The 9220-nt window shown below is 39.4% G+C and overlaps 1 protein-coding gene across 1 annotated transcript; it reads left to right on the forward strand.

Annotated features, from left to right (window-relative positions):
• The first annotated feature begins 4104 nt into the window (after window positions 1-4104).
• Window positions 4105-5616, forward strand: LOC5578979. The gene is made up of 2 exons (XM_001664113.2): window positions 4105-4282; window positions 4353-5616. The coding sequence occupies exons 1-2, from the start codon at window positions 4240-4242 to the stop codon at window positions 5288-5290; spliced, it is 981 nt and encodes a 326-aa protein (XP_001664163.2). The 5' UTR covers window positions 4105-4239; the 3' UTR covers window positions 5291-5616.
• Window positions 5617-9220: the final 3604 nt, after the last annotated feature.

Here is a 9220-nt window from a genome sequence, read left to right on the forward strand (position 1 = left end):
CTCCTTTTCAACGAAACATATCAAGCGTTGCTAGAATAAGGGCGTAAGTCGCATGATCGGGTTTCTTCTTCATCGATCCTCTCTACCGTGAATAAAGGTGACAAGATGCGGGTTTGTGAACAATTTTTCAATGAGGACGCCTAGGCAGCGATGCATCTTGCATTCCTGGCATGGAAAAAATACTGACAAACTTGCGCTCTTGTGCGCCTTTATTCACAAAGAGAGTATCGATGAAGAGAAATCGAGCATGCGACTTTACGCCCTTATTCTAGCACACGCATGATATATTGCTAGCTACACCGGTTTTGTGGTGGAATAAATAATTATTTATACGCGGGATGTGTGATTGCCAAAACACATGACGTTGGTTGTTCAAACACAGGATAACAATTTCAATCAAATATTTGATATCAGCATTGTAGCAAACATGGCCAAAACATAAAAACTGCAATGATTTTGATCGTATCAGATCGGAGTTCAAACAGAAGCAACAATGACTCGGATTTAATACAACTGGGGAGTAATGCAATCATTCCTACTAAAATTAAAAGGAAGAGATAGAGAAACATAAGGGAGAGAACTGTCAAATTCAACGTCGACTATAGAGCGCTGCATATGACGAGCCTAACCTCACTTATTTGACAGCTGCTGGTCCTGTTGTTTACGTTTCGGACTTAGTCGTTTTTTACATCATTTTTTCATCGTCGCATTTCTTTCACCAGCATGCTGATGGAGACGATTTTCCACGGTAGGAAGATAGAATAATACGATCCGTGGGTATCTGCAGTGGATTTGACCTCTCCTCGCATCAAACTTTCACGAAATTAAGAATGATTCGAAAAAAGTACTAAGTCCAAACTGTAAACAACAGGACCAGTACCTGTCAAAATTGATGCGTGACGTCACAGTGCAGTGGGCAATTTTCGCTCCGTATTGGGCGGTTCGAAACGAATTTGCTCATTTTATGAGATATTTGGGATAATTTCGGATTTTGTCGATTATTATCATTTTTGAAAGTGTGGTGAAATTGCCAATTGTATCTATTTTTGAAAGTGTGGTGAAATTGCCAATTTGTGTAGAACCAAATTGTTCTTCAGAGCTGACGAAATTGTCGTTTATTGTGAACATAGTTGTTCTTTTGTGAAGCGATTGCTGTATGGAGATGAACGAAATTGTTCTTTAGTGTTGACGAATTTGTCAATGTAATGTTGAGCAGTAAAATCCAATGATTTGAATGTTTTGTTGTAGTCTTGGAATTAGCAAATTTGAGTATAATGAGTTGTTGCAACTTGTAGCTGGCTTTTAAAGAGTTATTAGAAAGTTTCTAAAGGGGAAAGGACTGTCATGTCTACCTATCTCAAATGATATTAATTATTCTGCCTTTTGGCTTGGTACCTTTTATCTGTTCGTACCTACGGTATTTCTGAGCTATAAGTACTGGCTGCAGTTGGCGCAGAAGAGAGACTTCCCGAACTGTGGACTGATTAACATATTAATTTTATTCTTTATTTTCAGGATATAAAAGTCGGCAACTCACATAATGAGTGCGACCTACACAGCATTTTCACTCAGTCAGCCAGTTCTGCATTGGTTGCTTCATTCTGTCTAGTTTTAACACATGCGCTGCGTGGAGCTGGCTTAGCGTGGAGTGTTGCTTGACTTTACGAGAAGAAGCAACCTTGCAATGAATCACGAGAATGAAAAGCGCGTGGATAAATGAATCCTACAAGTGGAATGGCTTCGCGAACCACTTATCGGTGTGTTCATTTTGCTTCTTCGGCGTTGCATCCGTTCGCTTTTTGCGATGCTCTTCGTGACCCAAAATGAAAAATGAATTTTGGCGAATTTTGAATCGCGAAGATGCGTCGATCATTGTTCACGAAGAAGATCCATCGCAACACTGAACTTGGAAACTGAAATGCAATGGGGGCATACACACTTAAACGGTTTCGCCGAGAACCCAACAGCCGATATCTCGGTAATAATTTGACGATTCTCGTAAAAACTTTTAACCGAGATCTCGGAAAAAATCGGATTGCCGAAATCTCGGTATAATAAGTATCGAGATTCGGCGTTAAAATTTACCGAGCTCTCAGCTGTTGGGGTTCTCGGCGAAAAATTTTACTGAGATCGGTGAAATAATTTAAGTGTGTATCCCACGAAAATTAAAACGAAACTGATGAGTGTCGTTCCCCTAGCAATATACTTGTTATTTACATTGATTCTTCTTAACTGCTAAAAGGCAGCGCCCATAAAAGTCGTAGCATATATCGATAAAAATGAAACATGGTGAAATTTGCTTTTCAATTACGCGTGGCGACAGTTTTCATTTTACTGACTTTTCGGTAGTTCCAAAACCCAGTAAAAATTTACCGACTCCAGTAATATAATCTACAGGCTATCGACATGATGGAGACACCATTTCCTATGGTGACAGAGGGCTCGATTGCACGGATAAATAATTCGATACTAAAATGCTTAAAAGTTATACTAAAACCATATTCGGTCTATTCACTCCTTAGAATGCATATAACCGTTTATACCTTCATAAGTATAATCGGTGCTTAAGATGCACAATGCTTTAAAACGCTTTTATATTTATGCTTCCGTTACAGTTTTTGTTTACTTTTCAGACCCAAACTAGAGCATAAAGAGAACCATAATCAAGTTAACGAAAAAAATGATAAAAGACATTTATTTATTCAATATTATGCTGAACATTAGAATTTGCACTCTTCATGTAATGCAGCGTTCTTAATGGAGTTTAACATGCGTCAATAGTTGCTTGACCATGTTAAAATGCTCGATTATCTTCTTCCCGATGCCGTTCTCAGCGCATACTACCAACTCGCCTCCATGATATTGCACTTTTCCGCTTGTAAGGAACCTTATTCCGTCAGAATTGCTGGTTGTTTTGAGAAGAAAACGACGAACGCGTTGGTGGTTATTAATTGATCATGTGAAATCTCAGGCAGATCAAGGAAATAGCTGAAAAAGATAGCTAAATTTTAATTGGTGGGCATGATGGTGGATGAAGTGATGGCTTACCTCCGGATGGCTGAAATTCGTTTATTTTATCACTTCTTCCTGGACTCCTTATCATAGTTGTTGAAGTTTTCTCAATTAACTTTAAAGGTAATACGAGAGCTGAAAGTTTTATTAATTTTGGCTAGGAAAGGCCCTATGAAACTTGTGAAAACGTTCTTTTTGCTAAAATGGCGTGAGATCCTGCAACAGAAACTATGAAAAAAAAATTCACCAAGTCCAAAGTATAAGAAAAGATAGCCCAAAAATCATTGAAATTGATATTTTCTGAAAATGCATGGTAAAGTATAAAAAATATATTCGTGACACATATTTGATAAGGGCCCATTCATAAATTTCATAACGCTGGAGGGGGTGGGTGGGGATCCTAACGATGTTACGGCCCATACAAAAATTGAATAATATTCATACAAAAAGCGTTACAAGGGGGTGGGTGGGTGTCCAAAATGGCCAATTTCAGCGTTATGAAATAAATGAATGAGCCCTAAGCTATGATATGCTTAAAATCCAAATATGTGAAAAATGTAATAATTGCTAATCTAACTAGTATTTCCAAAGTTCTCCGTGTGGCTTGTCAGATAGATCGGGCCCGGGATATCCTGTCTACTGTAAATCGCTGCAGTTGATATAGGGCATGTCCATTGCCTGATAAAGCCTAGTATCCACATCCTAAGTAGAGCGGTCAAGTACAATTTGTTGCTAATTACCAAAGTAATTTTGACAGCTGATCCAGAATGAGCGAAGTGTCACTTTTACTTGCGGAATAATTGAGCGGCACATTTTTCCGTACGGAATAGTGACAGCTCCATTTGATTTGTACAGCAGGCGTTACCAATGTTACGAAATCAGCTCTACTTGTCAACTGGATACAGCTCAAGTAATTTGAACAGCTGAAGTATTTCTTGACCATTACTTGTCCTATCCTTTTGCACAGTACTTACGAAGTGGATACCAACCATAATCTAAGTGTGCATGCGACGTACGCCCTTATTCTAGCACACGCTTGAATGATTCGATTCTAGACGGATGATTTGGTTCAGTGCAGTGTGAGCGCTTCATCAAGCTTTTCTTTTCTGGAAGCTCACTCTTGATATGAACTGGTGAAAGCGCGCCAAGCTCGCATCTTGAACGGCTTCTAAGGATTCAAAATTTGTTCATCCACTTGGTCCTTGCCGTTGATTCGGACAACAGTTGATGCATCATATTTCGTGGAAAAAAATGAGCTCCTCCGAATCGCGTACGTATTTAATCAGTACTTCTTCAGAAATCGTTATCAGTACTCTTAATTCTATCCTCAAACAAAACAGATTCCTCCATTTCCGGGACGGCCACCTCATCGGCAGTCAGTTTCTCGAATCAGCTTACCCCGGAGTATGAGCGCAGCCTGGCCCAGCGGATGCTACAGTACGTGTATGACCGGTCAGCCATCGTCACAGCCCGCCAGTTGGCCTTCTGGGAGCGCTTCCGCCAGCAGGCACCGGATGTGGAAATGTTTCCGCAAGACCTCCGGGCAATGTTCTACGGTGAAGTCCTGTACGAACCGGAACACTTCGAAGATTTGGAACACGCGGTAACCAATTACATCAATCCCCGCTTCAACCAGATCCAGTTGGAAGCGTTGGAATTCGGCGATCTTGCTGAACAAGAAGACTACATGCTGAATCTGCCACGGAACGTCCCACTTCCAGACGGCGAGATGAACTTTGAACAATTGGTCAACTACATATCCAACCCGTTCGAGGCTTCCAGGAACTCTCGGCTTGTTCCGTTGAACGTGCAACTGGTAGCTGCACCGCAACCGTCGGCTGACGCAAACTTGAAGCAGCGATTCTGCCATCTGCTATCTGAACTCGTCTACACAAGGGATGAAACTGTTGAGAAACCTACCCTGGCCATTGAGGACATTTGCGAGCGCGTGTCAGTCCTCACCGCCAAGGGCATTCGGCTCGACGATTTGATCGAACCGGGAATGGAGTGCTACAAGCTGCTGAACGGTATCAATCCGGAGACCGAAACCCCGAACGTGCCTGTGCCGGAGAAAGCAACGGTCTCCGCTTCGGATCAGGTCGTTCCGGTTGTGCCAACTTCCAGTGCGTTGAAACGTTGGAAGTCGTTCGACGATTCTGGGCTGGGAAATACACCGCCAAAACAGCGTCGAATGAATCCGCCCTCTTCTTTGTTAGCTCGGCGGCAGCATGGCAGGGTACGGCGCATAGTTTCGGCACCCTCCAATAGTTTGATGTGAGATTGATGAGCACGTTGGATTTTTAACAGTGTTATTACTTCTCGTTTTAACGGTTTACGTGGATTGTTTTAAACCCTTGATATATGATTTAAACCTTACTTTTAAGCACATTGTTAAGCAGCAGTATAAACTTTTCTATTTCCGTTTATACAATGTACAAAAGCAGAGCCGTAGCGTTGCTTCCTTAATTTGTACGTCCTCTAAAGCCGAGGCTAATGCTTTTTTATTAAATGTAACTATAACTTACTATGAAACCTTACTGTTAAGCATATTGTTAACGCTGTATAATTGTAGAGAAATACATCACATATAGCAGTATGAATTCATCTATTGTTTTTTTTTTTGTCATAATCCAAAGTGCGATCGCAACTCAGTTTGGAAGCTGCGACCTTATTTGCACGTTGAAAGAAAATTGCCCACTACATAGTATGAAAACGATCGGGGGGCCCAGATAGCCGTAGCGGTAAACGCGCAGCTGTTCAGCAAGACCAAGCTGAGGGTCGTGGGTTCGAATCCCACCGGTCGAGGATCTTTTCGGGTTGGAAATTTTCTCGACTTCCCAGGGCATAGAGTATCTTCGTACCTGCCACACGGATATACACATGCAAAAATGGTCATTGGCATAGTAAGCTCTCAGTTAATAACTGTGGAAGTGCTCATAAGAACACTAAGCTGAGAAGCAGGCTCTGTCCCAGTGGGGACGTAACGCCAGAAAGAAGAAGAAGATAGTATGAAAACGTTGTTAATTTCTAGCAACATAAGAGATCTGTTTAGTCGTTTTTTTTTATTTAACACGGACAGTAGCGACTTTAGCATTCTTAGGTTAATGCTTCTACTTGTAATCATTAAATTCCTCCGAAAATAACTCTAGATTTTTTCCGGAAATACTTCTGGTATTCTTATGAGAATGCCTCTGGTATTCTTCCGGAAATGACCTGAGATGCTTTCGGAAATCTTTCTGAAATTCTTCAAGAAATTCCACTGAGATTTTTACGCCAATATCTTTGAAATACTTCTGGGACTCTTCCAAAAATCCTGTTGGAGATTTTTTTCGGATATCTTTCCATTCTCAGTTTTTCAATAAATTTTGCTGGGATTGTGCTGTAAAACCTGCTAAGATTCATCCAAAAATACGACTGTCATTCTTCCGGATATCATTCAAGAATTCTACCGGAAGTCTTCGTGAGATTCAACCGTAAATCGTTCTGGTATTTTTCAGAAATTCCATTGAGATTATTAAAAATATCCCTCTGAAAAATTTTCTGAGAATTGCTTTGGGATTATAGAAGGATTTCCAGAAGAATTCCAAGGCGATTTACAGAAGCATCACTTCTATTTGAAGGATTTTCGTTAATATCTGAAATAATCCCATGTGAATTCTAAATCCAAATTACAGTGATATTCAAAAGAATCCCAGAAGTTATTTCGCCAGAATCCCTGGAAGATTTAAAGGAAATTCACAGACATCCAGAAGATTTCATGAATATTTTCCAGAATAATTCCGATGTCCAGATGAACTGCAGAAAGATTCACGGAATAATTCCAAACGGAATTTTCGGAACCATTTGAAAGTAACTTTTAGAAGATTCTCAGAAAAAGAAATCAGTAAGCAAAGTAATCGAAAAAATCTCATTATTTCAAGCAATGCTCGTTGGTTCATGTCGAAGGATCAACGAGTTCGCCTTAACGAATCTTATTTTAAATATTGAATGACACCACATACAATTAAACTAGTATGTGATTACAATTCTGAATCACCGCAAAAAAAATATTGAGAATCACAATCCTTCTGAGAGGGATGATGTGATGGATGCACATTCTAATTAAAATTGTCGTTCAATTATGGCGATAAATTAAAATTGTTACTGTTCCATAAATACTCATTTATTATAATTACTTGTAAATATTGATACAGCATATAAAAAAGACATTGGTCTAGAAATTACTCCAGAATTCTTTGGAATTTCCCTCCTGGGATTCTTCCTTAAATCACTTATGAATCCTTCAAAACCTCTCTGGGATTGTTCTGGAAACCTAGAGATCCCCATTTCCTCCTCCATGCTTCACCGTTCCTTGGATGTGGCGCTCTGCACCACACACGAGCCCGCCGCTTTCGGTTAAACAGCTCGAGCTTCAGGAGCGCTACATCCAAGGAACGGTGACGCATGGAGGTGAGATGTGATGAAATGTGATGGTCTGGGGGTGTTTTTCGTGGAGTGCAGTAGGAATCCTCGTGAAAATCGACGGAATAATGACGGCAGATTCCTACATCAACATCTTGCGGGGAAATCTGTTAAATTGCTCTTTATTTTTCTTAAATCATCTTTTCTGGGGCCAAGAAGGAAGTGGGCACTTTATTTTGTCACTATTTTTTTTTTCAATCAAAATTGATTTTCTTTTTCTTTGAGTAAAATTCCTTTTTTTATCAAAATTTCGTAAGTGCAACTTTAAAAGAATATCAAAAATAAAATATCAAAAAATATTTTAGTGTGTTAACTTTAATTTGAACCAAATCAACGACAGAAATTTGAAAACTGGTAAGGTGGGCACTTTATTTTGCCTCTCAGTGTATGTTGTGTTTAACGTAAATCCCTGGCCTTCGCTTCATAAAGGGGTATACTGCCCATATTCGCATAATAGTCCCATGTTTATATGAAATCCCTTAGAACATGGGACTGTTATGCGAATATAAGCAGTATAGGCGCGTTCTGCCAACTCGATCTGGGCAGACTTCTAGTGTGAACAAGTTACAACATGGACGTTCTAAAGCGCCAGAATGAAGTGTTGTGCTTGTGGTGAACACTTGAAGATGGGATGGAAGATCATTACTTCATTTTCACGCTTATAAATACTTCTCTAAAAAGCTCTATACAATAATCGACCCTGAGCCTAACTATCTAAATTAACAGTTGCAAGGACAACAGTTGTTTTGAGCTTACTAACATGTCGTCGCGTTAGTTTTATCATAATGATTTTTTATCTACATCCGTCGAACCATTCTGAATTACCGTGGCGAGAATATCACCAAGAACTTCTCACATGCAATAAAGCTAAGTCTCTAAAACGAGACATACTAACAGTCATGTGAATGGGCAAGAGAAGATGAAAAACGTGCTGTGGGAACCGGACACGAGAACGAGGGATAATAAACGCAGATGATTAAAACTATAACTATTTTTATTAGCCGTTCGAATTCACGATTATTTTTCAACTGATGTTTTCTCTACACTCCAACCCGATGATAGGGTGACCAACGGATTCTATAACATTCCCCAGAAAACCATTCCCCCGAAACCCATTCCCCAGAATTCCATTCCCCAGAATCTCATTCCCGAGAATGTACCATTCCCCAGAATTTCACTCCCCAGAATGAACCATTCCCCAGAAAACCAATCACCAGAATGGACCATTCTCCAGAAAATTATATACCTACTTTAAAGTTTTGAAATAATCTTTTTAAAAAACTTGAAAATTACAAAGTTGTTTACAAGTACATGAGAAGATTAGCATTGGTGCTGCTAATTATGAACACTTTACGCATAATTCAAATTTCATTTGCAAATGAACTATCACAGTAGTTTCACTTTTATTGGCACTTATGAAGACTGATAGATCAGTCTATGGGGAAACACAATATCTAATATTTATTTAAAAGAATATACAACTCATCACTACTCTGCACAAAATAGAGCTACGCCCTTCTTTCGGTATAGTAGTTTCCAAATGTATAATTTCACATGTATGACCAATTTTTATCAAATGTAGTGATGTATGCAGCTTTTCATCAATGTTTTAAGAAGGTGCATCATCTCTTACTTTTTAGGGCTACACCGATTAGAATAAAGACGTTCGTAGTATCATATTATACGTTTCCGATATAATGATTACGTAAACTCGGCAGAATAAAAACTTACTATTCTGCACATTAAA

The sequence above is a fragment of the Aedes aegypti genome, unplaced genomic scaffold, assembly GCF_002204515.2.
Source record: "Aedes aegypti strain LVP_AGWG unplaced genomic scaffold, AaegL5.0 Primary Assembly AGWG_AaegL5_hic_scaff_1435_46_PBJ_arrow, whole genome shotgun sequence".
NCBI classification, from domain to species: Eukaryota; Metazoa; Arthropoda; class Insecta; order Diptera; family Culicidae; genus Aedes; species Aedes aegypti.